Genomic DNA, 27,995 nt, shown 5'->3' on the forward strand with positions numbered 1-27,995 from the left:
TATATATATATATATATATATATATAATACAAATACAGTTTTGATTAAACTAAAATTGTCTCTTACAAACGGAATAAATCTAAAATTCTTCTCTTCTTTAAAATGATATTAAAAGATATAAAATATAATTATATATAAAATCAATTCTCGATCGTTCTCCGATAATTAACATATAACCAGACAACCTTACGGGACTCCATCTCGGCTGATGCGCGCGTGCATGGATGATGCCCGTGGCGCAAAATCTCTCTTGTTTTGTTCGATCTTTCTGCGGCAATAGGAACAACTACCGTGCCCGTCTGGAACCAGCTGAAGAAGCTCTCAATGGCTGCCGACGTTGCGCAAGGGCCCGCCGGTGGTGACCTCGTTACTGCCGCAGTTGGCCAGATTGAGATCCCTCTGCAGCAGGCAAACCTTGAAGGGATCCGGAGATACCGTGATGCCGGCGTTGCCCCGCAGACTCGGCAACGAGGTGCCTTCGGGCAGTCTCAGATCGAAGGTGTGCATCAGCGAGCTGAAGAATAGGAACAGCTCCATGCGCGCCAGCATGTCACCAAGACACATTCGTCTACCAACCCCGAATGGCATGAAGTACTCCGGCTTGTGGACCTTACCCTCGCTGGTGAGGAAACGGGCGGGTCGAAAGGCCTCTGGCTCGTCCCAGAGTTCCGGATCCATATGCACCGCGTGCAACAGCGGCACTATTTGACTACCGGCTGGTATCGTGTAGCCGTTCAACGTCACGTCTCTGTAACACGAAGAGACGGAAAGTTCCATGAGTAAGAGTGCTCGATTAAATCGATAGTTGATCGAGAAAGTGGATTTGGAAAGAGTATTGAAATATATTTCTCAATGACACATATAGCGATAAGAATTGATGTGTGATTTCGTTACTAATAATTATCTGAAAAGGCAACATATGTGTAAGGTTTGACGATATGAATTTAATGTTATAATTGACGTGTCTAACGTCATCTAATGACACATTTCAATGTCAACTATACGGGATACTAATCTATCGGTGAAGTCGGGCGCCAGCTTGACTTTTTACACGCACGCACGTGCGCTCGTCACGCTCTTTCTGGCCGCGTTCTCCGTGGAGAAGTGAAATTGTGCCGCCCGCGCAGTTTCTAATGGCGGCCATTGCTTTCATGCGCGATCATTCCTAACGAGTTATTCTCGATATATCGCGAGTCGAATACACCTGCTAGCGGCAGAATAGGCTCTTTGTTCGTATCGAGTAACGGTGTCGTCGACCTCTCCAAGCCGCTTCCAACCAAAAGGCGGGGCAGCCCGGCCGAAAAGCAGACAGAGGGGCCACGCACCTTTGCTTTCACTTTTGCTCGCCGAATATAATCGTCCAAAATGATCGCGAGATTCTGATATGCCAGACACGGAAAGCCGTCTAAGGAAGAAGGCGAGGAGTCGTTGTGAAACCCGCTCTCTTAGCTCACGTAAAGGCAGAGAGAAAGGGAAAGGGCGTGCGTCCGCGTATAAGACGAATCAAATGAAAAAATAGATGATAAAGAGGATCGAAAGATGCGCGTTACGGAGGAATAAAAATCAATTACGCGAGATTAATTTACCGTGTAGTGGCGTGCGTGGTTCCAAGTGGTACGATACTGGATCGGCGAAGAATCTCTTGAATTGTCGCCTCGGTGATCGGTAAGAAGGGAAGATCCTCCAGTGTAGGCAGTCGGGATCTTCCTACGACCTGGTCCAATTCCTCTTGCACCGCTTGTGCCGCTTCCGGATGGTGTAGCATTAAAAGCACCGCCCATTCCAAAGTAGTTTTCACCGTTTCCATACCGGCGGAGAAGAGATCGCCCAGAATCTGTTGCATCTGACGATCTATATGAGAGAACAGAGCAATTTTTTTTAGAGAAACGCTCGCGTTATAAACAAAGATATATCAATATTACGCGCGATAAATGCAGGAAGGTAGAAATAGCGATAGCAAAAAAATATCGATTTCTCCTCACCATGATTTTTTCCTTGGAAAAGCTGAGTCTCCCGGCCTTCCTCCTTGGCCCGCTGAATCTCAAGCAAATAAGTATCCACGAGATCGCGCACGTTATTCTTGTTGAAGGTTGCTCTGTGTTGATTGACAGTCTCTTGGAAGAAATTCGCCATTTCCGCACGATTCTGCGAGATCTTATTTCGAACGCCCTGCATGCAAGGCAGGTAGCGCATGAACGGTATATAGTTGACGTACACCACGCTGGCGAAGAGCTTAAATCCCTCCTCGATGAGGCCCATGAATCTTTTGAATCGCGAGTCGCCGTGATGGAAGCGCATTCCCATTATGAGCGTGCAGATCACGTTACTGATCGACATACCGAGGCAGAGCGAGATGTTTGTGGGCGCCCCGCGTCGCATCGCCATCCCCCGCAGAAACGCATCAACTTCGCACTAAATCAAAATATTGCAATCATTTATTTCGATTTATTTATTTATTTAAATTTTGTAGAAACTTTTTATCTTATCTGTCTCAAAAAATTTTTTTACCCACACTGCGTAAAATAGTAAAAAATAAAGTTTGAACGTCGAGAAATAAAAATTGCACGCGCTCTATAATAGATGAAGCAAATTGACAGATCGCACGTTGATTAATACGAATTTTTGCTACTCACCATAATCCTCGACTCTAAATTTTTCTTGCCGGCACCACTCGTCATGCCGAAGCTTCTAAGCTTGTCGTGAAGAAATCTCCTCTGATCCTTCCACAAGGCACCCTCCGTATTTACGATACCTGCAACAACGATGTAGACGATGCTGAACTCTCTCGATTAACTTTTATTATCGGCACAATGCGATGCCGATCCGTTCGCGAACAGTGTAATATGATTGCCACATCTCGCACAAGTTAAAATTGGCCAAGAAAAAATGTGATGGATTAAAAAAATAAATCGAAAAAGAGGAAAATGATCACTCACGAGACATTTTCCCGAATATCACGATTCACAAGTTCGTTACCGCAAATATTTCGTTGAGCGTAAAAGATTGGAGGAAAAAAATGTTTTAAATATATCGGCAAGCTGGAAATAATGGCAACGAACAAATTATAATTTTTGATAAATCCAATTGAATTCGCGCGAAAGACAAGCGGAGCGGCGCGCGCGGAGTGCTTTAACCTCCCTCCCCTCCCTCACGACGATACGAAAGCGTGCTAAAGTCGCGAGATAAAGCGTATTATCTGCTACGCTCGACACTTACCATATCCGTCGAGGATGTTGATGAACTCGGTGTGCGGCCTGCCGGTGAAGTCCTCGCGTCGAAACGTATCGCGTATGACGCGATAATCACTGAGAACGACGACCAGCTGATTGCCAAGACGAGCGCTGAATATGGAGCCGTATTTTTTGGCCAGCTCGCTGTATTGCAGATGCACGTCGCCCTTGATGAAGTGCAGATAACCGGAAATCGGCATTCCCCATGGACCGGGCGGTAAAGTGCGAATGTACCTGAGCCACTGAATAAACCGCACCACCAGGAGAACACTGACGAACACCAGAAGAGTATAAACGATCTCGATCCTGGTGCCGCCCATCGCGCTCCAGATCCATTGCGTGATGCTTTCCACTAGCATCTTGAATCGGATCGCGGACTATCGAGCGATCGATCGAAATCCGCAACACTCGAGTATCGAGTAACGAGTATCTGTCGCGGTTACCACTGACCGTATATATGTATATGTCCGCGCAAAGTCTTTTCTTATATCTCTGTGTGTATATCTCTCTCTCTCTCTCTCTCTCTCTCGTAGTCTTTCTCGATTAAAAAAAAAGAAAGATAAAACACAATTTCGTCCTCTTTGAAACGTACTCTTCCGCTTCTCGCGGATTGTGTCCCTCCGACTCTATGGCTCTATCTGACGTTGTGACCGCCGTTGTCGCGAGAGAAATGAGCAATACGTCGCGGTAAGGGAGGATAAATTATGATCAATTCAAGGGCGTGTACTAGGAAGAGGGAGGTCTCGAAAGACGCAGATTGACAATGAATAATTTTAGGACGGAGAGAAGGGAGCGAAGACAACGAAGAGGCAGGAACAATGAGGTGTGAGAAAAGTAGAAGAAAAAGAAGAAGAGAGAGAGAGGAAAAAAAAAGTCGGTCACCGCCGCAGCCGAATTCGCCGCCGCTCGCCACGTAGTGAATCGTGCGAGCTACGGAAGGATTGAGTATGTACTAACATACACCTTCTTGTCCTTGCCTGTCTTATATAGTGACTCATCAGCCTGCGGTCCCCCGGCGGTCCCTTGCACAATGGAGGGGTGGCCAAACAGACAGAGAGAGAGAGAGAGGAACACACACACACACCGGGGAGATCGGAGGGTGGGGGCGATTCGGAGTGCAACAGGTGGGGATAGAACGTATAGATCGTGATCCAGGGGTGGTGGTCAATTTCCTCTTTGGGGGATGTGAGGGCGGACTCCTCGCTCACGGGCCCCGTTGGTCGAAGACCACGAGGCCTCTCGCCCTAGGATTCTTGGTGGGGATCATGGGCCCCCCGCAGGGGTCCAGCATCGGCCACCCCGGTGGGGGATGCGGGCATGAGCTAGCGAGCGAGTCCGCTCGTCGCGCAGACGCCGCGACGCGACGTGTCGTGCCGCGTCGCGTCGTCATGCTGTTTGGAGAATTGTTGTGGGTACGTGATTCTGTGAAAATCGTTTTGCTGCTTCTATTTCCTGGGATGGAAGTGTCACTTTTCTATTGCCGATGCCTCGATCTCGATATATTTATTTCAATCTTTGCGTTTTTTCAGTTGAATTTGTCTCATTGTCAGTGCCTACGTCAAAAATCTCTCGTTTGGCTAGAAATATTATTGGCAACGATGTTCTGTTGGACAGAAATATTCCGTCTAAGAGATTGCTTGATTATTTAACCAGGCAGATTTATTGCTGTTGCACGTATCGAAGTAGATTTTATCTAATAGTGCTGTTCTCAAATATTTGATCATCGAGCTAAATTGAAAATTATCCGATAATATCTCAATCGAAGTAATAAGCTAGAACTGACTGATAACATTATTTTAATTGCGCTTAGAGATAAACTTGAGATAAATTGAAGATTACTCATTTTATAGTGAGACATTATAAATATTTTTATAAAACATCTTTACTCACTTAAATAATATCATAATGTGACAGTGCAATATGTCACATTTTTATTTATAAAAATAAATTAAAATAAAAAGCAAACTAATAAATAATCAAGAGCACACATACCTATAAAATACTTTTTTTAAGCTACATAATAACGATTTTCTCCCTTTCTCTTTCTCTCTCTTTTTCTCTACATTTCATTTTTAATTTATGAAACATTTATTAATACACGTAAATTTTTTAAAATACTTTAAATATATAATAATTATTAAAAATTTATTTAACAAATATTATTAGCCATATTATTTTAGCATTGTTATAATATAATTAATAATTAAAAAAAAAGAAAATAATTAATCATTATATATATATATATATATATAGATATTAGAAATATATAGAATTTAATAAATAAACACTAAATTTAATGTCTGTGTGCCATTTGCGCTATGTGAAGATGAGGAATTGATTAACAATAAAATGGATATTTCAATATTGATAAGCGACAAGGGTATTGTTAAGAGTAATTTACAGCGATTGAAAATATTACTCGGCGCACGGATATGCTGACGCGAATACATTTTGTCGGCTAGCTTGCGCAGATTATAACGTTGCAATGAATACCTACCTACGTGCCGCACGAAGAAATAACGGCCTCATAATCGGTCGCTTGCATCATAATTTGCGAATTGTGCCGATCGATGACTTTGCGACGCCAGTCGATTCTCTTATCAAATCTTTGAGGTCATTTGGTCAAGACGCGCGTTGCTCGAAAAGATTTCGGACAGTCATAATTTCCGACCCGGCCGTCACGTGTAAGTCTAATTAATCTCAATCGCGAATGCATTCATCGCGCACGCCAATATTCGCAAACTTAATGAAGCCCGTAATTAATGCAAATGGCAGTTTATGAGACAGAGAATCACGAGCTCTTAAATGACTAATGATTCACGAGCTGCTAACCAAGTATTATAAAATTATTAACAACACGTACATGACAATCGTACCAATGTGTAATTGATATTTGATATAATGATTGTGCAATAATTAGCTAATTAACGATTGAGGTCACATGATTGATGAAGAAGTATGACAAGAAGAGAGAAAAATAAAAAGTGAGATTATCAAAAGTGAGATTATACTTGTAACAAATTTCATCATCCCTGTAAGGGATAGGGAGATCCTCTTTTGTAACAAAGGGAAACATAACTGACAGGTTTTACCGATAAAATTGTTTGTTCACATCGAGATATTTCTCACAATATATTTTCTCGATGTCACACTCGATTCGGGACCAAACCGCTCACCATGATACACTTGCACATCTCAGTTCATTGACCTGTTTCACCTGGCGCTGATAGCCGTACTCGTTCCGCGTTCACGGATATTTAAAGATCAAAAATTCTTTATTAATTAATTAATCAAAGTCTCCGAGAATAAATCGATTAACATATTGTAGGGTAGAAAGGAGTATACGCTCGCAGAAATGATTATGTTTCATCGCCAGAATAATTATTATCTGTAATTAATTACCATGCGTTACATGAATATACATCTCAATAATTAATAAAATTTGCTTCAAATATTAATTTCACAGATGCAATAAATTATATTAATTTCTACGTGATTTAACATATCGATAATTCTTGGAATATTTTTCCTCAAATTAAATTTATCTTATCTATGTAAAAAAAAAAAAAAAAAATAAAACCTATAGAACTTAAACTTTGGAAGCCAAAACATATTTGTGTTTTCTTATGTTGTAAACATTCAAAAGATATAATAAATGATATTTTTTTATTAATTGCAATATATTTAACATTACATATATTCAATTAATATATAGCGTAATCAATATATTTAATGAATATTTATTGCAATATATATATAGTCAATATTTTTTCAAAAATATTCTTTTTACATAAGACTTATTACGTAAAATGTAAACTATTGTTTATTTTTTAATTTTTTATATTGCTCACCGATATGTATAATATCTAATTGATTTAAATATATTTATCCGCCCGATACGCTCGAATCTGTCCAAATAAGAAAGATTCACATTCAGACAAACATTATTTAAATATATATTCTAAATCTGTACAGAATATTTTGCAGAAACGACGATCTCTTTTTTTTTCTTCATTTCTTAGAATTACAAATCCTTTTTCTTTATTTCTTTACGGAATTAGGCGACAAAGAAAAATCGCAAATACATAAATCGCAGAGAACGTAATGCAAACTAGTATTTAAAGTTCATTAGTAAGATAAACGTTTAACAGAAATAAGACGCAAATAATAATAATAATAGAAAAATAAATAATAAAAGATAAAGAATAAAAATATAAAAATAAAAAGAAATGAAAATACATAGAAAGAATAAAAAATAAATAGAAAGCTGCAGGTAATCTTTCTGATAATCACATATCAACACGTGATTGAGAAAATATGAGTTTGCTATGTTTCTTTCTTAATTTGGTAAAAGGCAAAATTTGTCAGAAAACATCGTATCAGTTACAATCATGCGTTGTCATGTGTTTACCACGCCATGTGTTGTACTGGAGAGCGCAGGTTCACGAAAACAGTTTTAGGAATTGGATTATCCAACAGAAATTGATTTATACGATATCACTCCCAGTCGGATCACTTTTGTGCGCACAGCAGACGGAATCGTTTTCGTTACGCATTTGAACGAATGTAACGCGTTCGTTTCAGTTTACAACTGCTGTTCGTCTCGAGCGAGAGGCAAGTCGCTTAGGCTCGCCAAAACTCGAGTCGTTGTCTACAAATGGAATTTTCACGTTATTAGCATTTTAAGCTGAAACGACGTCAGCGTAAGAGTCTTATAAAAACCGTAAAGTTGAACTCGCGTTTCAATCCACGAAATGATTATCCGAATAACTCTTTTTTTTTTTTTTCTCGAAAACAAGTAAATTTGCATTCAGTGCCTTTAAAATCTTCTCTTTTTTTTTTGAACACTTTTCTGCGTTGAACTTTTTATTCGCGCATAAATTATTCTCTTTATCTTAAGTAAAATTTAATAAAATTTTTATCCAACATCCGAGCAATTTTTTCTCAACGCATATTATTTCGTGAGAAAAGAAAAATTAAAGTATGACTGATGATTGTAATTTTCTTAAAATCTTCCGCTTTGCCGATATAGTTGTGTAATTAAGTGTGTGTTACCGCACGTTCGTTGAATTTACGCAAGACGGTAATAATCGCGATGCACTCGCGACTATCTAAATTTTTCGCACTTTGATAAGTTTCTATCGAGAAGCTGTTCACACAGTGCAATATCATATTCACGCGAATGTACTCGAAATGCGAGCGAGTCGGAGATTGCACTTGTTCGGTCATTGATCCAGAACATGGAGAACGTAATAATTCTCTCTCTCTCTCACTCCCTCTCTTTCTCTCTCTTCATTTGCTCGATTCAGCGCAGGGCAATGTAAGGAGATATCGATACCACGCCTCGATTATCCTCGCGACTTTATCGCGACGATGAAGGATTCCACCTTTAGATAACCGCGCGCGCGATCTTCGCGATCTTCGAATATCATTGATCGCACATATGAACGGACTCACGTCATCTTTCGCACGATCCTTCGACGGGGTGCAGAGTACAAAGATTGAATCAGCGCGAATATATTTTCGATCAATCGCGAGATGACACACGCTAATTTATGATCGTCAGCATTGACTCATCTCTTTGGGAAAAACCAGTTTTCGCAGGAAATTAAGAAAAGTTAAAGTTCAATTTTTTCTTAATGAATTTAAGCGACATATTAATGTGTATATAAATCATTAACACATTCATGATACTTGTATATAATTCTTGTAAAATAATTGGTGAGAAAATTCTTTTGATACTAGTCTGTGTAAAAATTAAAGTATTTTTCAAGATGTAATATCTAAATAATTATAATAATATTGTGTTTTTTTTTTTTTTTTGACAGAGTTTCTCTCTCATCATTTTATTACATCAAGCGTCGATGAAAAGAAATCGGATATCACTGAAGTGATTCAAACAACCAAGTGATTTTTTGATCTCGTTGCGATGGCGATTATAATGTGTAAATGGGACGCAACGAGATGAAGAGAAAAATCGATCCATTTCGCCGGCGATGAAAGAAAGAAAGAAAAAAAAAAAAATAAAAATGCAGAAGTGTAATGCATCACGTACCCTTTATGTGACCGTTCATAAGAGGTGAATGACCGCGAAACTTCTCTGGAGAAAATCGTCACGTCCCCCCTTCTCCACCCTCTTCTCGGACCCCCTTCCCATCCTTCTATTTTGCCCGATGCCGAACACGAATGCACTTGTGGACGCACTTGAAACGACATCCTGGAAAATTAGAAACGTGTCGTGGTGTCACATTGCGTCGCAAAGAAAAATGGGGGCGGGCGAGAGGGGGGAGGAGGAGAAAATGGACGGAAATGACAGGAGGACGATTCGTCTCGGTATAGGGGGAGAAGAAGAGGAAGCGAAGCTGGGGGAGAAGAGAGGACGCAACGGCATTCGACGACGAGAGGACGAGGAAAGGGACAGAGCGAAGAAACGCGGTCTACGTTCTGTCTGTGATCGGCGGCAAGGGTGAACGACCGTCCATGTGGAGGACGTGTCGCCGCTGCTGCTGCTGCTGCTGCTCCCTTCCCGTCGTAAGAGCGGGGCGCTGCCGCGCACGAGGAGCCCACCGCCGATCACAATCACGTCGCGATTCGCGTGATTCGCGGCATGCTAAATCGCCAATGACCGAAGGTACGCGATGGATTTCGCGCGGTGGAAAAAAAAAGCGGGGAAAAGCGCGCGAATCACGGATTCCCTTCGCGGAGAATCGAGTCGCGCGAGCGAAGCCGAGAGCTCGGCCGCCTCTATGCCAGCAATCTCGCCGGCAATTACAACGCGGAGGAGACGCCGCGCTTATCGTTGCTTTCCAAATCTTAACTTTCCTCGAAAAAAAATTTTGCACGCAATATCTTACATAGATACCTCGTGCCGCGCGTCAAGTTTCGAGTGAAAAGAAATTCGCGCGCGCTCCTTCGCCAGCATCTTCTCCGCCCGAAGTTCCACGCTCGGTCGTTGCCCTCCTCGCGAATCAGACGGCATTCAAACTGTAACAATTGATGATGGAAATTACAATTGTACCGGGAGGGGGGACCACGAGAGTCCGCGCCACGTGTAACTAATTACTGAGCCTACCAAAATTGCAAGTGGGGAGGCGCATCAAACGGGAAGATCGCAATTGTCGCCGATCGCAATTGTCCCGCGGCTTATTACGCGTACGGAGGAAAAAAAATGTTGGGACGCGCGGTGTACGAGTAGGTTAATCATTCCTCTCCCCCGCCTCCCTCCGGATGCCGATATATCTGTGGCCGGTGTTAACGATCCGCCAAAGAGATTTACATAAGTCGCGCAACAATGGCATTCTATCGCGCGCCTTCCCTATTGAAAACGTCGCGTTGTTGGGTCCACAATTCCTCGCACGTATATACCAATAAGTGCATCCAACATTCTTCTTCCTTAATGAATTCGCGGCGATCGGCTTAACCGGCGCTCTATGTACCAATAGAATTTGCGAGAGATGCACGTAGAGAAACGCGGGGCGCTTTCTGATCACGTATGTTCCTTACGACAGCGCGGCCGTGTCGTTGACCTGTCGATTAATGTAGATGCTAATTAATACCAATCCCGTAGTCTTGCGAATCTTAGATGGACTGTCGTAGCATTCGCGTAACATCGCGACTGAATAGCTAAGATATGGATAAGCATCGATTGCAGATAACGGATGACAGATAACGGATGACAGATAACGGATGACAGATAACGGATGTGTCAACAATATACGAGATATTTCTTTGCGTCAAATTTTAAGTGTCCATTTCCTTGTTCGATTCTTATTTCATTAAGGAAAGATATTCAACTGAACATTTTTGTACAAAATAATAATCAGAATATCGATACAAGAGATTTTACGATAACGTATCAAATATAACGGATTTATCGTATCAAATTTAATTGAACGATAAAACGAAATGTCAAAATTATATACCCATATATGTATAAATATAGATCTGATAGAAAGGTCCCTTTGGCATTTCCCGATTTCCTCGCGATGTCGATCGATCGATTTCATAGTGACACTTCTAGCAAAAGGAGAGGCAGCGACGCACTATGCGTGCGCTGAACGCTACGCATATTATATTGCGTGCAGTAGAAGGTGGCGGTCCAAGTAGGAGGTGGGACATATATCTGGAATGCGTATAAGGTAAGCGGCATCCCGGGCAATGCCCTCGCATGTAAACAATCAGAAATTGCAGCCCCGGTTTCTCAGCGAGCAAGCGGCCAGCCGCCGCTCTCGCACGTGTGTTCGCGTTTACGCATTTCACGATCGATCGGCGGCTGTATATACGCACGCACGCACGCACGCACGCGCTCGCTCGCATACCAGACCGCTCATTTATCGCGCCGCGCTCGTTACCCTGCAGCTACTTCTCTCGTCCCGTGTACTGTTGCTCGATCACGCGAGCTTCTAATTGAAGGGTATCCGCGCCGCGGCGAACAATTACCGAAAGGTGGACGCGATATCCTTTTTCTTTCTTAAGCGCTCGCTATTCCCGGGAAGAAAAACGCTACGCGATAGTTTAGCGGAATATATGCGACAGTTTATTCTACACTCGCACGTATACTCTCTATACATTAGAGAAATTTAGAGGAACGAGTTTAGGGTTTGACCCTTCTTACGCGATGATAATAAAATTGAGACATAGGCAAATATTTTTTTGCCATAAAAAAATCGACACATATCTCATCGTCACATTTCGATTTTGCCTCCTTAATTTAATTTCCGATACGGAAAGAATATATTAATTATATACAATAATATCTTCCAATATTCTTAGTCCGAGATCTCTAATAAAAAAAGTCGTCCAATGGCCTCTATGTTTATACTTGCCTCTTGAGAGTGAAAAACTGTTATGTAAACATCATTTGTCAAGCAAAGCGGCACACAATGCGGCACATCCTGCTATATTTGCGAATAAAGTCTGTTCCACTGTTTACATTCGTTTGAGCTTCTTAATTGTGACAGATATCCGATTTATCATTAATGATGTAAGAATTATTTGCTATTAACAGAATTGTATATTCTAAGAATTATTAATCATTCATAATAGCATACAATTTAATAATCAATTATCTGTTACAGCACGGAACTCAATATTCATTAATTATAGCAGCTCGTTTTGTTTAAAATAATTATATAATGATTTATTAATATTTTTATCTAATATTTATTAATATAGTTATTTAAATTTGTAATGATTATAAGAAAGAAAGAAAGAGAGAGAGAGAGAGAGAGGAAGAGAGAGAACAGCGTACGTGTATCTTATAGAATTGCCAATGGTGTTCATCAATTGGGAGAGGGGGCGAAAAGATTTATCGCAAAAAAATATAGCGTGCAAGGAAAGAAAGAGAAAGAAAGAAAGAAAGAGATGGTTGCATGCTAAGCGCGGTTAGACGGGCATTTAACCTAGAGCCGAAAGATTTACTACCTCTCACTCGCTAGAGCTCTAGTTCTCGGAGTCTCACGTACTAAGGACCTTCGGTCATTGAACTCGAACGCTCGATTGACGATAAATGGAAAAGCGTATTGCGCGTCTCGTTACACGATCGAAATGTTTCACAATTGAATACGGTATGATTATATATATATATTCGACGTATACTGCTCAGATTACTGCGTCTATTTATAACAGGCGTTCTGTTTTCTTACGCCCAAATAAATAGCCAAGATTTCAAAATTGAAACAAATCTTTACATTGAAAATTGATCGATTATTTATCAAGATTGCAGAGTCATCGATTCTAAAATATATTATCAATTTCTATTGAAGTCTCCGATATTACGAGAAAAAGTCTACAAGTCTTTAGATGTGTTTTGGTACACACATTATATACATAACATATAATAAATTTTTACCATAATTATTTTCATAATTATTTTCGGTCCCATAAAAACAATATACGATTTCAAGGAATTGCATCAATGGAAGATTGCTTTGTCATTATGTAGTTTGTGAAATGTAGTAATTTCTTTTTCATTTTTTGCAGTATAATTTTTTTGGATTCATTTCAATTCGACAATTTTGTCGAATTGAAAAAAACAAACGAGGTCATCTCGCCTTAATTCATCTCGCACAAAGTTGCAGGCTGCATATCTTCCGGCACTGGACCACGTATGTGGGTCAGAGTGGGACCCGGTAAATGTACCGGTACCCGCTATGGTATACCCAATAAAATCTCGTACCGTATTCTTAAACAGTTGACATTGTCGACTTAAATCTGCCCACGCGCGACACGCCCTTTTATGCGCGCGTGCGCGCGAGATTTATCATCGCTATATATATATATATATATATATATATATATATATATATATATATATATAATGTATATAAATATATATATACATATATTTTTTTTAAATATATATATATTAAATATATATTAATATATTAAATATATTAATATATATATATATATATATATATATATATATATTAAATATATATTAATATATTAAATATATTAAATATATATTAAATATATATTAAATATATATTTAAATATATATATATTAAATATATATATATATATTTAAATTATATATATATATACATGTATAGTTTTAAGATGGATGTTTATCGGGAGCGATCTATGCCATCTGTGTTTGGAGAGGACTTCCGTTGGAAAGGATTTCCGTGAGAAGAAAATATCGAAGAAAAATAAATAGGCGATGTTTTTAATGCGCTTTGTTTCTAAAAAAGAGAAACATATATTTTCTTTATGAAACCTGCATTCAACTCTCCTTTCATAATCCGATTACTCGAGATAGTTGAATCAAGTTACGCGAAGTAATAAATTGACATTTTCTAAATAATTTTTTAGTAGATTTTACCTCCTCTTTCTAATATATTCGTTAAATTGGGCACAACATTGAAACAAAACTAACAAATTTATATAAACAAAATTTATAAAAAAATAATTATAAAAATAATTAAAAAGACTAGACTTACTGTATATAAAAATATAAAAGCAACAAAATCTCTGTCTCATAAATTCATACAGTTTTCGTAATCATTTTTAAAAATCTACAAAATTATTATTATTTTTTTCTTTTGCAAGTTAGTGATAAGATCTGTCATATAACAAATTCTAATCTGTACGTAAATGTCAAGATCTGTCAAACGGAGGTAAAGAAAGTAGCAGAGCGCATGGATGCCTCGCAAGGATCCACAGTGTTCCAATCCAACAGGTTTCGTTTCTAACGGCTAATAACGGGCCAAGGTGGTTTTGGGGAGTCCGTTATTCCTCTCACAAATGTGGCTCGGACATTCGTCCGTTAGAAATCGGGTCGGGCCTCGCTGATAACCTCGTTGCACGCTATTATTGTACCTGAAGCGCTCGCGCATTGACAATGACCCGCATTTAGCAGATTCTAGACTTGCATTTAGAGCCTATTGATAAACACGTCTGAGTCCTCCATCTTTCGTCTCGTCCTTCATAAAGTATTTGCTACGTTAGTAGATTATTAAAAAAAAAATTAAATTGAAATTAAATGTCAATCATAAAAGTTCAAAATTATTCGTCAAATGAAATTTTTAATTATTGACCAAAAATATAATTATAATATATAATAGCTTATTATTTGAAAGACTTTTTTTTGTATAAAGCTAAAAATGATACATATATCATATTATGTATCAATAAATTTATTTGTCTGTCAGTATTTATTCGCGATATTTTTTGGTCCTCCGCGCGTTCAATGTACGATAATATAATCAGTTTATCGAGTGGCTTCAATGAAAAGGTGAATGACATATCGGTAATTCCTTGAAAGTCAAATCGTTCAAAACTCTTATCAGTCACGTTATATGTGACTTAAAAAAAAATCTCTACTTGATCTTGATCTAAATTTTTACAAGTCATTGAATAGTATTTACAAGTCATCTTCTCGAAACTATATCGTTTCAAGTGTTGCAAGCATTGACGCACTCAAACAGGTTTGTTTATCGAACAAATTTCACGAGGTTATCGCACTTACCTTCTCGATCGACATGCAATGACTGCTCAAGTGAGAGCGCAATATAATGATAATCCGATGACCGAGATCACTTTTTCCCGTTTTACAACGAGATATAATGCAATAACTATTTATCAGCCGTCTTAAAGATGTATGGTTCGATGATATGAATTAAATTATGTTACGCAATATTGAACCGAACGCTTACCGATAAAATAAAAAAAAGGCGACTCAAAAAGATGTAAGTAATGAAAAAAGAGGGGATATTTTTTTATAATTCTCATTCAACTAAAGTATAATATGATTATTCGAATCGCGAGCGTTATAACATATTTTATTGGGCATTACAATTAATTTCACGCTTTAAATAACATCTATGGACTTCCTGTTTAATAATACAAGTCTGATAATTTTATATTTCTTTCTGCGGTCTGGAAAAACGAGTAATTTTCTAGAGTTTTTTGTGCGTTAAATCCGGAAAGCAAAAATTTTAATCATAGATTTAATATATGAGATTAAGAGTGCCTAATCGCATTAAAAACATTTTTTTGTTCATTTGTTAAGAAAATTACTATTTAAACAATTTTTTACAAATATAATGAAATATAATCTTTCATTCTCATTTATTATTAAATTCACTATTATAATTTTTATTATTAGCAACAATTTTGTAGTCGGACTGCATGGGCCAATCGTTCTGTTTGACAGAATGAGACTACGCCTAAAAACAAAGTGCGTTTCTGAGGTCCAATGGTTACCTGTGATAAAAAATTCGACATTTTTATATTAAAATATAAAGTTCAAGCTTTCATTTAAGACCTATTTGAAGTCTTTTGCACATCGGGGATCGTCTGCTACGAATTTTCAAAAATGATAAAAAACGCGTTTTTGGGTATCCCAATACTATTTTTTTCAAAAACGTGATAAGCCATTTTGCCCTACGGACTTGGATTCAACGCACAAAAAAAAAACTATAGAAAACTATTCATTTTTTAGTTATAGATCGCAAAATTATGCAGTGTAATTAATCTCGTTAAGATATTTAATATTAAAAATTACAAAGTAGCAACACATAATAATCTTATATTGAGTCTTTATTTTAAAAAAATAAATTCAAAATTTATTTATATATTATTGTAAAAATAATTTAATGCATTAAAAATGTTAAACGATCGGTCGTCGTATGTAGAGTCATTGAATCATGTTTTCTTTACATATTTCGTACATTGACGTATATTTGTTGCCGATATTATAAGCCTATTGATAAGGTGCCAAAGAATTGTACATTGCACTTTGTCACGAGAGCAGATGGCGCATCCTGATAATCGTGAATTAAGATTGTGATTGGTGAAATTTGAAAGAGAAACATGTGATGCAAAGAATATAATTTCTGCTCGATGAGCAAAAAGTCAAATACGTGATTTATTAATAAACAAAATTGAAACAGATTTAATCGAAACAGAGTTAATCAAGTTCAAAATTTATTGCGAAAGGGTCATTGGCGCGTTTAAGAAACAACGCGATAATGATTCTTACTATCAAAAGAGGTAACTTAAGTCCAAGTTAAATATTACGTGGAGAATCGGAACTCGTTTACAAATACAGAGAATAATCGATATCTTATTATATTGCAGATAAGATCGCGCACACACATCACGTGAAGAAATAGAGAGAGAGAGAGAGAGAGAGAGAGAGAGAGAGAGAGAGAGAAATATATGTTTTATCGAATACATTTCAATAAAAATTAGACCGCGCAATATTTTCTTCATTATCTATATATTATCTAATATCTATAATCGCATCAAAAGTAATGAATAACAATTCTAATCATACATCATTTTATCGAGGAAGTTGACACTTCAAACATTTAGATGTAAAATATTATCTACAACCATAGTAGAAGTCTTTCCAATTTTAACCAGTTTTAGAAAAGATATTAACCTAATCACGTATTTATTTGACAAACATAAAACTTGACGTTGAACTGTTGACTTATTTCAGCATCTCAATGCATGAGGCTACAAATTTCTTAGAACTCTGTAAACATATGATCTTAATCACTTGTATTTGTCAATACAAATCATAATTTACATTTACACACGAATCAAATCATTGGTATCATGTTTTCAATAATTAAAGCATTTATTATAATAATAGGAAATATTTAATATATAATATTTAATATGCTAATTATATAATATATGTCATCTTATGTATCTTAATCATTGTGTTATAAAAAGAAACTTTAGAAATTCAATTCAAAAATACGGTGAAAACAACTTGTACTTTCTACCGAAATTATAAATACATGCAAAATAATAGGCGGCAAAAATAGGCAAGATTTGGAACTTAATCGATCGGCTCTTGTGGGAAAAAAATTCAAATAAATCAGACGCACGCACAAGGCTGTTGTGATGAAGGCCATTGCGATCAATGATCCTCTCGCGAAATAAATTTGCGAATGGCTCGATCATCGACTCGTCGTCAATCATAGTGGCATCTTCCTTTATGTGTTTTGATACACGTGTTGATCATTATCTCATATTCTAGCTAAACAACTTTGTTTATCTTATCATCTGTTTGTCTACCTAAACCTATGATTAATCTAACGCAATCAAAACTTAACTGCTCACTCGTTTTAACAAAATGACAAGATGTGTACAATTAATTCTCATTTCATGAGGAAGTTTTATAATGCATTCTTTAAAAAATGGTGCCTTTTTTTATACACTATTAAGTAGAATTAAAAGTGCGTTAAAGTTATTATTAAATGATAATGATGCAAGATTTTCTCAAATTATATAAAGTTTTCATTCGATGTGGGATTTGCAAAGTTTTTTTTCAAAAATCTTTTCAAGCACCGGAAAATTTCAACGCTTTAAGAAGAAAAAAAACTCTATACAATAGACATGCGTCAAAACGAAAACCAAAGAAGAAAACGAGGAAATCTCCCCGATTAACACGTCGCGCATACGAATGGCGTCGCGATCGCGCGGAATTTCGATCGCGCACGGTGCGCATCACCGTAGCGAGTTCACGCACGTATAGTTTTCCTCCGTAAAGGAAGCATATTTTCCTCGTGACTCCCACCGTGGCGATCCTCGCGAGGGAGACCGGGAGACGATATATTGCGAGCACGTGTACTACGTGCGCGTACGTATGTAACCGTCGAGATAATAGCGGGTGAAGGACCCGAGCGATGCGTCGGATGGATGGAGTTGGACGGTCGGTCGGTCGGTCGCTCGCTCGCCCGTTACCATCACTGACCACCGCCAACGGGTCAATGACCTGAGGTCTCGTTTGCCGAAATTTTCGACGAGCACCGCACTCGCGGCCGGCGCATCACGAACGATCGGCCGCTACCGGAGCTGCTCGCGCGGCGGCCTCCTGCGCGTGTGTCTACGTGTCTCTTTAAATCTTCTCCCAGCGATGACACGATGTTCTCAACTCGGGGTCGAACTCCGATATACCGGGCGAAACAGCACGATTGCGTGAGACTTTCGAAATATGCGTGTGATCGAGGGAGATTGACCGATACGGTGCATAGGTACGACTAAAATTTCTCATATAAAGAAGATGTTTTCTTAGGAAGCTATATATGCTTCAAGCTGAAGATTTTTTAATCCTCCGTGTATTATATAAGAGATATATGTATATTTAATATTTAAAAGAGCTATATTTATGTCACAAAATTTTAAACCCTTTTTAATTAAATCATTTCTTTGTTTTTGATTATATAAACTACTTAAAGTACAAAATGACTTATCAATGAGCGCACTTGCCAACATTTTACATTGCATTCAAAGTACGTATTTATGAATATTAAATGGCATATAAGAATTACGATCGAGAATTTTTTCGACAAATGGTTCATCGAATTAAATCCAAACTGGCTTATAAAAAAAAAAGGAGAATATTCAGGCCAATATAAAAAATAAGAATTATGAGGTAAACATACATTCTAAATTTATGAAATTCTCTGATGTACTTTTTTATTGATTTTTTTTTTCTTTGAATAATATTAATATATAAATAAAATTCTGATATATATTGTTGATTATAATCTATTAGACTACGAGTCGCATTAAATCTTCCCGCGATCGTAACTTTCAGATCTGAAAATTCAAGAACGCAAGGCTTAAACATTATTTTTTTATACGAAATTATTAAACAGCTGTTGCCTATACGTCATTATATTTATGCAAGAAAATATGCTTACGTCGACAATCATTTCCTCGTTCTTCGCACGTGGCGAGTTATACTCGCCTGTCAATAATGGGTCAAATTATGTAAGATATAAGTAAACGTGTCTCGATTTGCATTATCGATGGCTATTGCAAATTGTCAAACTTACTCGCGGCTGCTGACATTGCACATCGAAATCGCATCGATCGGCAGTATTAAAATCGCATTGTTTGCATTCCTACGATCTTTTCCCAATGAAACATAAAATCGTTGTAACAATTAAAAATCAGTAAACGCTGTATTATTGCAACAATCAACAAAATATAATGAAATTATTGCAAATTGCTCGGGAAGTTTTATAAATTTTTCGAAAATTTAAATTTTGACAATTTGTAAATATTAATATCGTAAATATCAATTATTCAGTTATGAAGATAAATGAAAATATTAACAAAAGTCTAAAATAATTGTCTCATTTTTATTTTCAATTCTTATGACCATCAAAACTGGGATCCAATACTGTATAATTATAAAAATTATAACATCGATCATCAGCTAAACATTTAAGTGGTTAGAAAACCTTAATTACGTGCGAAATAATAGAATCGGCGAAGTGAAATATCTTGAAGATCAAAAATTTTGTTAACCGGCCCGGGACGCAGGCAACGCCGAAAACCGGCGAACATTGTACGCGATATTCAGGTAAAATAACGGCACCGCGACAATCTCGCTCGCAACGAGTCTGTCAATTGTATATCAGCTATATTCTTTTTTTACGACTTTTATCTTTGCTTCCTAGCGCTTTTCGTGTACACCTTATTAATAATATTGAACGATAAAGTAAGGTATAAAATTTTGTTTTATCCTCCAAAAATTATTATTTGTAAAAGAATTTATTTCTCTTGATTCTGCTTAATGACGCATACGTGATGCATATTAATGAGGAAGCTTATCGCAATTCATAGCTCATCGCAGTGAGCGACGGTCGCGTTTCGCTTCGCAAACCTTTCCTGCGGACGGTTCTCTTGCCGGAGGGCATCATCCTCTCTAAGCAAACATCATCGCAAGCTTGATCTTTAATTTCGGAAGAGACGCTTCAAACGAATTTGCTTCGCGAAATACGTGGCGAATAAACGCCGGCGCTCACGGCCGACTACCGTAGGGTGAACGACCGACAAAGTGGCGTAAATGCCGCACACGACTCGGCTAGAAGTCATCGACGAAGGAGGGAGCTTCGTCCTTCATTTATGAGCGACAACTCTCGTAGCCGACTGACCGAAAGCTCCGAATTCGACGGCCCGACCGACGATGAGAGGATGCGCCTCGTCTTCAATTCGGCGGGGTCGACGAACCCACCTTAAGGCAAACGATTCACATCTCGAGATCACGTTGTGCAATGACGTTGCACAATGTTTCGATATTGTTTAATCTGGAAAGTCCTCGGAATAAACAATTTTAGGGATAACGATCTTTCTTATCGTTACATTGCTTCCGATCCGATCTCACTTAAAGGATCGTCCTCAAACTAAAAGAAACGTGTTTATCAGTTTGTCTATTTATCTGCCTATCTACAACTATCTTACTCGTCTCAAGAATAAAAGTAAGGTTCTGCTGGCTGTTTATATAGGAAATTGATAGAGAAGAAAACATGGAGAAGTGTGGATATTGAAGATTTACATTAGAAGAACAAATAAAAGATAGATACGAAAAGATCGATTATCGATCAAATTCACCACTCGAGTTCAAGGACCTCCTAAAGATCCGGCCTGCGGAATTTAAACGTCACGATAGTCTGGTATTCAGGCATCTTATCAATCTATCTCGCGAATAGAATTTTACTATGGGAACATTTTAGTCTACCTTATCTCTAATGCTATTTTTATCCTGTTCTTAGGATGACAGGTTTACAGACGAGGTGAACGACCTGAATTGGGTGAAATGAATTAAAGAGAAAGAGAAAGAGAGAAAGATAAAGAGAAAGAGGTGAGGAGGAGGTTGTAAAGTGGGGATCGCCATATCGACTAATCGATCAACTCTCCAAATCGAGTTCAAAGACTTTAAGAGGAGCTTGCGAAATGATAATTGCCAATTCAAATATATATTAAATAGGATCAACGAGCAGCGAATAAAGTCAAAAATCAATTATTGATGATTGATTGAATCAACTATTGGATGTACCGCATTCTTTTAAGAGCAATATTCTGTCTTCTTTCTGAGTTGTTTTTTTTTTTGTAATTTTTAATTTTAATTTTAATTTTAATTTTTTAATTTGTCTAAGAATAAATCAAATTTAAAGACTCTGTAATTTTAAGAAAATAAAATTTCATCAATTAAATACATTTCTTAAATTAAAGAAATATTTTTTATCGATTTAATATCGATTTGAAATATTATAAATTAATGTACATAAATATTTTTTCATTCTATTCGGTATTCCAACAATTTTTTTTACTTTTTGTTTCGAACCCCACGGTGACAAATTGAAAGATTAACGATTAGTGAAAAAGTGCATAAGCGATACGATTCTATGGTCAGGAACATAAGGAAGACGTCAACTAGAAAGGCGCATCTTGTCCTTTCGTAATTTATGATACGTTGGTTTGGCCCTTTTCGCTTCCGTCCTTCATTTTTCACAAACTTTTCTAAGACGTCGGTACTTGTGATCTTGATCCGTTCAATAATCAGTATAACTATACTACGCAGTTCATATTCGTTCGAGGGAATCGGTGGCACTCGATCGAGTGCGACTTGTGAGTAACGTGTTTACGCGCTATATTATGCGGATCAATGCATAAAAAAATCGACATGACTCAACCTATCTGGGTAGATATTACGTCTCTTTAAGAGAATGCCTGCGGAGGGTGTTGACATCTTATCAAAATAATTCTACAAATTTTGTATATTTTTTTTTCTCTATTACATGCATATATATTTTGAAGATACTCATTTACATTGACTGATTTACATTGTCTAATGCAAATTACATAATGTATAATTTTAGACAATACATATTAGATTATACAAAAATAAAGTCTGGAATTAATTTTGAAAAGATATCCACCAATATTTATAATTTACAGTTTATAGTTTCTGTTTTGACATAACGATTGCAGCTCAAACAAGAGAATTTATATGCAATAATTTTTTGTTCCTATTTGCGTTACTAAACCGTTAGTTTCATTTTAATTAATCACTAATTATTTATGCAAATTACATTAATGTGTAATTTAAGACAATATATAATAAGATTGGATTACAAGAATCAAGATTTGAATTGATAGATGTTGACTTACCGCAAAAAGATATCCATCAACATCTACATCGGCAACAACTACAGTCTTACACAAAAGAATTTTATCCAATAACTTTTTTTCTACTTGCAATTATCACATAACATTTAAATATTTAATTCTCTTTATTTTCATCTGCGAACATACAGAATAAAAATACCCCATACTGAAACGGTATTATTTGAAATTCGCGAATAAGTCGTGCCGAAAGAACAAAGCGAGAAGCGAGAGGGCCCCGGAAACGGGGGTTCGGTGCGGCACGAGTAAGGGGGAGGAGGAGGAAAGGGGGATGGGGGAGGAGGGGCGGCCGCAATGCGCCCAGAGCACGCGCCCGAGTCACGTGCGCGCGCGAAAAACGCACCTTGGGGGCGCGTGCGAAATGTCGCACGCACGAACGTGCGCGGCGAAAGGCTTGCGCGCGAGCAGGAAAGACCGGCGGTCTCTCGGTGCGGTTAAACTAGTAAGGCAGGGGGCAATGCACCTACGACAATAACAACAACACGGGGAGGGGCCCGAGGGGGATCCGCTTGCGCCGCGATCGCTCATGCTATTCAGACCGCGATCGCCGGTATCCATCCCTCCCTCCCTCCCTTTTCTCCTCCATATAAAGTCTACTGGGATTCCCGCGGTTGATTGACATTTGCATCATTCTAGAATTTCTAATGAAACGCAGGAGCGAAGCTTTCGTCGCGCGTTTGCATTTACAAAGAGGGTACATCGAACTCTGATGGTGATCGAGACGAGTCACATTCGCAAAGCATGACTTGATCTGTCATCCTTTGTATCGCAAACCTATTTTTTCTGAATATTATGTAACGTGTTGTTTCAAAGGAGCGGCATATCTCGTGAAATGTGTCATTATTCATCAATAACGAACGATTGTATAGTTCTCTTTTAAATGGTAAAAAAATGCGAGAGTTTCTCTCTTTCTTTCTATTCGACTCTGTCAATTCTTAGTCGCGTTTCGAGGCTATTTATATCGTTATAAAATTGATTAATTGCTTCATCTTTCGATTCTGATTGCTTCATGTCTTAATAATATAGAGTGGATTAACGCGGGCGGATGCAAATGATTAATATGAACGTCGATTTATTAGTGAACGTTGAAGTTAACGCGCTCACATTATTTCTATCTGTATAAACAGCGCGTACATGTTCGCTGCCACATGTAATGATCAAGAGAGTACCGTAATATCCGTTATATGCGGCAATGCATCGATTCTTGACATTCCCCATAATCCTTGGCCACAATTTCGAGTCAATCATCATGCAAACTGCCTTTGTAAACATCAATTTAAAGTACGCCGTTTGTAGACCGATGTAACAAAATTAGAAATGATAAAAAGATGAACGTTTTATTAATAGAAGCACACGTGTGTCTAAATATATTTTTATTATTATTTTTATATATTATATATTTTTATATATTTTATTTATTTATTATTATTTATTATTTATTATTTTTGTATATTTTACAATTTATATTTTTTTATATATTTCAGATATATTTAGACCGTAAAATTTTATTCGTGCAAAATAATTAGAAAACTATAAATAATCATTTTGTGCTTGAAATATTAAAATTATATATATATATAGGTCGATAAAAGAAATATAACGTTGCAAATAATAAGCCATCGCGAAAGCATCTCAATTTTATTTTTATTCCCAACAGACATTTTCAATGTAAACTTCCTTGGTGCGGGTGTGGCGAATGAGAGAGAGAGAGAGAGAGAGAGAGAGAAAAGGATTGTTCGTTCCGCCGTATTAAGGCGAGTTGAATCGGCGAGCGGTCAATGCTCGACTGACCCCAACAACAGTAAAAGTGACAAACGCTTAGGTCCGTTCGTCGAAGCCAGCCGGGAACTCGATTCCTCGATTCCATCCCCTCCGCTTATCTCCAACTATATGTATATCGCGTATCGAACGGTAACATACGATGCATCATGCACCGCTTTACGACTTTTCATTCATTTCGTTTCTTAGCTTTGACGCACGGAATCACCTCGACTCAATAATTAATCCTTAAATGTCATAAATGTCATGAGTCATTTGAATCCTATCGATATTTTAACGATAGATGATAGAATATCCCCCCTTCAGGGCCTTCATCGATAAAAAAATATTTAAAAATATTAGTAATTAATTAAGTATTTTTTTATTTTTATTAATTATTTTCTACAGAGATGTCAAAGAATATATATAAATTTTTATGGATTCTTTCAAGCACTTTAAAAACAAAATTGCGACAAAAAACATTGTTCCATGATTAGAAACAGAATAGAAGAAAAGTGTGATAAGGCTTAATAATTAATTCCTATCGTTAATTTTAAATTAATAATATAAAAAATTTTAATATTAATAATATATATATATATATATTTATAATTAATTTTTTAATTTTTTATTTATTTTATTTAAGCCTAACGTGTCAAATTAGATAAATACATCGCGACGTATCTTTGCGATTTAATCCACCCGGTTTATTGCTCGTAAATTCTGACTAATAGTAATTTTAGAAATTTTGTATTTTTAAAATTATTCTTAAATTATATAATAATTAATTATCTTAAAAAATTTATCTTAATATAATTAACATTTCTTAAAATATTAATATAATTAAATGCATTTCTATATCTCATTGTAAGATATCTCTTCGTAAAAATGTCAGGAATTTATCGATTCTCATTTATGTTTCATAGACACATGTATCAATTATGCAAAGCTTATCAACAAAATAATCTCATGATCGCTTTTCCGAAAGTTACACACACACACACATCTCATTGATGCGTAATTTGAAAGATTAGTATTCTTCATTCGATCGGACGCTACGTTATTCCGTGTATTATTCCACGAGACAGGGGAAGGGACTGGAAAATGAGAATGCGATTGTATCGAATCGCGGTAATTATTCAACCGGTAGAAAAAAAAAAAAAAACGGGCGCGACGACGACGAGGCCACATTGCACAACTGGTGCAGAAAAATGCAACGAGGAAAATTGTTGTAAGTGCGACGGAACGGGATGCAGCGCTTGAAGCAGACGGCGAAGCGAAAGAGTGCGAACGCGGGCTGATGCAAGGGATTGGCGCGCGCAACGAGATCGAAATGTCAACGAGAGGTCCGCGAACAGGAAACCTCATACGTATCTCCCGAGGAAATGCTTGTGTCTCTCTTTCATGTCAGGGACGTATTAACCCTCCCGCGTATCAATCAATAATCATCTCGTATTCGTTCACCTGTACTTGTTTAAGATCGCGAACGTTGAGCAAATCGATCCGACTTCCACAAAAAAAAATTGCCGTTTGAAGGGAAAATGCGTATTTTGTAGTAACTTGCATACGATCCGATATATTTTTCTTAAGAATTCTTGTACATGAAATATTCAATTTTTATATAACTTGAAAAAAAAAAAAAATTAATGATGGAAAATTGATGGCATGACTTAGACTGATAGTAGAGAATTTGCAATTTTTTCGATCGAATTAGAGATCGATTCGTGGTGACCTCGGAGGATCGATCCGTACCTGTAATCAGTCGTTACACCGATTGATCGGTATGCGACGTACTGCGCACCGGCTCTTACGATCGCATGATCCGAACCTTCGAAAGTACATTGACCTGTAGGTACTGTGTATCAAGAGTTTTGCACTTGACATAATCGAATTTGTATATAATGTTACTGATAAACAACGCGAGCGTTATCGAATTCATCGGCACGATATAAAATTCCAAATATTCCATATTTTTCCAAGAAGTTAGATGCTTATAAGAGGATCGAAAACTAGCGATTTGATATGCATCTTTAACATTCAATATATCAACTCTTTCGCTCATATGATATCATTGTATCTTCCGCGTATTTATCGCAAAGTGCGTCATTAATTATCGCGGTGATTGGGCCGAGAAATGCGATCGCGATTAGATGATATGCTAATATCGGACGGTGCTTATGAAAGACGTCGATTGAGGTCTCCGACCTCGATCATTTTACGCAGTTGTCGCGTACTGGCGCAAAACACAGGTCATCTCCCCTATCGGCTGACTTCGTCGTCATCATCTTCCGTCTGTTCATTCGCATAATGAGCGTCTCGTTCCACCTCGTCCATCGATCTTTCCGCGCTCACCTTTCGATCGCTCACCGGGCGATCGGATGACAGCGCGTTATACGCAAAAAGAGAATCGCCATCGCGGAAACATGAGACGAAGAGGAAGAGGACCGCACCTGGTATAGCTGCGTTTCCACACATACGCTCTTAACTTAACACGAGCTTCGATTCAACTTCGCGGGATTCGCTGAATGGGGGTTCGGTATTCACGTGCAATTTTTATATGCAAAAAAAAAAAAAAGTTGTGTGTATGTGTGTGTGTGTGTGTGTGTGTACGTCAGCTGCTTCAAACTTTAGAACACGATCTGACGAAACAGTAGATTCCGCCGCTGATTGTGAGTCCAACTTCCGCGACTTTTCAATGAAGAGAGTTACTACGTTTTCATACATCACGTGTATGTACGAAATTAATTTTCATCATTTCAACGAGAAGACTGGAACGGGCGATTATCAATTATTAATTATTCCTCTCGGTTCGTTTTTTTATTACGCGTCCATCCACAGACAAATTCTTTTTATCAAAATTTGTCCATCTCGAAAGAATACAATCTAAAGAAAAAAAAAAAAAAAACAGACCGATATTTCATTTAGTTATCGAGATATTCGATCTGTTACGTTTGAAATTTAACACCCTATATATACAGAAATATAAAATTATTTGTTTAAAGTAATACGTCAAAAAATTGCCAAGATTTTCGTAAAAAAGTAAATGATTTGAAAATTGAACGCGCTTACATAAGAATAAAGATTCCAATGAAACGAGAAGATAAGGAACACAATTATCATTATGATACTATTATTATTATTATTATTATTATTATGACAATAAATTATGATTCATTCTCTTTTCTTCCTTCGTATCAATTTCGATCACGAATCAAACGATTGCGTTGTAATTTGTATGAAAACAATGACAAAGTTCATAATGAATCATCGATCGCCTATCTTCTGACGCATTGTATAATTACGTATACTACTTACTGTAACTCGATGAAGCATCGGATGTGTTTCGCGCAAATTCACCATCAAGTCCCCATATCTACGAAATACGAGACAAGAGCAATCATGATCCTAGTTACGTCATCACAGTCGCAGATATAGAATCACTGTCACTCTCGGTGTACACGGTAGTAAACACACACAGGTCGTAGCCCTCTCTTTCCCCCCCTCTCTCTCTCTCTCTCTCTCTCTCTCTCTCTCTCTTTCTCTCTTCGTTTCTCACGGCGT

General features: G+C 37.5%; 1 protein-coding gene across 2 annotated transcripts; it reads right to left on the reverse strand.

Annotated features, from left to right (window-relative positions):
* Positions 1-13: 13 nt before the first annotated feature.
* LOC126851987 (cytochrome P450 18a1) lies at positions 14-27,995 on the reverse strand. 2 transcript variants are annotated; one of them, XM_050596413.1, is made up of 6 exons: positions 27,750-27,995; positions 3,217-3,500; positions 2,634-2,752; positions 1,983-2,412; positions 1,587-1,851; positions 14-748 (listed from the first exon to the last, which is right to left on the reverse strand). In XM_050596413.1, exons 2-6 carry the CDS (start codon positions 3,428-3,430, stop codon positions 322-324), a joined length of 1,455 nt encoding a protein of 484 aa, XP_050452370.1. In that variant the 5' UTR covers positions 3,431-3,500; positions 27,750-27,995; the 3' UTR covers positions 14-321. The 2 variants fall into 2 exon arrangements, with proteins under 2 accessions (XP_050452370.1, XP_050452369.1); XM_050596412.1 differs by lacking the exon at positions 27,750-27,995 and having other exon boundaries at positions 3,217-4,516.

Source organism: Cataglyphis hispanica, chromosome 9 (assembly GCF_021464435.1).
Source record: "Cataglyphis hispanica isolate Lineage 1 chromosome 9, ULB_Chis1_1.0, whole genome shotgun sequence".
In the NCBI taxonomy this organism is placed as follows: domain Eukaryota; kingdom Metazoa; phylum Arthropoda; class Insecta; order Hymenoptera; family Formicidae; genus Cataglyphis; species Cataglyphis hispanica.

Coding starts and splice junctions, on each gene's coding strand:
- LOC126851987 (XM_050596412.1), bottom strand. CDS start 3,589: ATGCTAGTGGAAAGCATCACGCAATGGATCTGGAGCGCGATGGGCGGC. Junction 2,753..3,216: donor CAACATCCTCGACGGATATG/GTAAGTGTCGAG, acceptor TCGTTGTTGCAG/GTATCGTAAATACGGAGGGT. Junction 1,852..1,982: donor TTTCCAAGGAAAAAATCATG/GTGAGGAGAAAT, acceptor TCTCTCATATAG/ATCGTCAGATGCAACAGATT.